General features: G+C 74.8%; 1 protein-coding gene across 2 annotated transcripts in view; it reads right to left on the reverse strand.

Moving 5' to 3' along the window:
- The window catches only part of UTP20 (UTP20, small subunit processome component), a 67,508-nt gene extending 67,396 nt beyond the window's left edge, over positions 1-112 (reverse strand). For both annotated transcript variants that reach the window (XR_003255243.1, XM_026076131.1), the window contains exon 1: positions 43-112. Coding sequence is in view for 1 of the 2 variants with exons in the window: in XM_026076131.1 (XP_025931916.1) it covers positions 43-87 (45 nt within the window). In the remaining variant the exon portion in view is untranslated. The remainder of the gene's footprint in view (positions 1-42) is intronic.
- Between the last annotated feature and the right edge of the window lie 353 nt (positions 113-465).

Genomic DNA, 465 nt, shown 5'->3' on the forward strand with positions numbered 1-465 from the left:
CCCGGCGCGGCGCGGCGCGGCGCGGCGCGGGCGGCCGCTCACCCGGTGCGTGTTCTCCGACTTGTGGGAGGCGGATTTGCCCCTCATGGCGGCCCCCGCCGAGCCCCGCACGTGCGGCCCTAGGCGCCGGGCGCCGCCACGCCTGCCGAGGCTGCCGGGAGGAGGAGGCGGGCTCGCTGCCGGAAGGGAAGGGGAAGGGAAGGGAAGAGCAGGGCAGGGCCGGGGCGGCGCGGAGCAAACGGCAGCGGCGGTAGCTGGGGGCACGGGGAGGCGCTGCTGGGACGACACCGGCCGCCCTCGCCCCACACCGGCGGTTACACCGGCCTCCCTCACCCCACACCGGGGGGGACACCGGCCGCCCTCGCTCCATAGTGGGTTGGGGGGGGTGGCAGCAGGAGGGTTTGGGATGCCCCAGGGCACAGAGGGCTTGAGAGCTGCCCTGGGGATTGATTGAAATAAGCTAGT

The sequence above is a fragment of the Apteryx rowi genome, unplaced genomic scaffold (genome assembly GCF_003343035.1).
Source record: "Apteryx rowi isolate R43461 unplaced genomic scaffold, aptRow1 scaffold_426, whole genome shotgun sequence".
NCBI classification, from domain to species: Eukaryota; Metazoa; Chordata; class Aves; order Apterygiformes; family Apterygidae; genus Apteryx; species Apteryx rowi.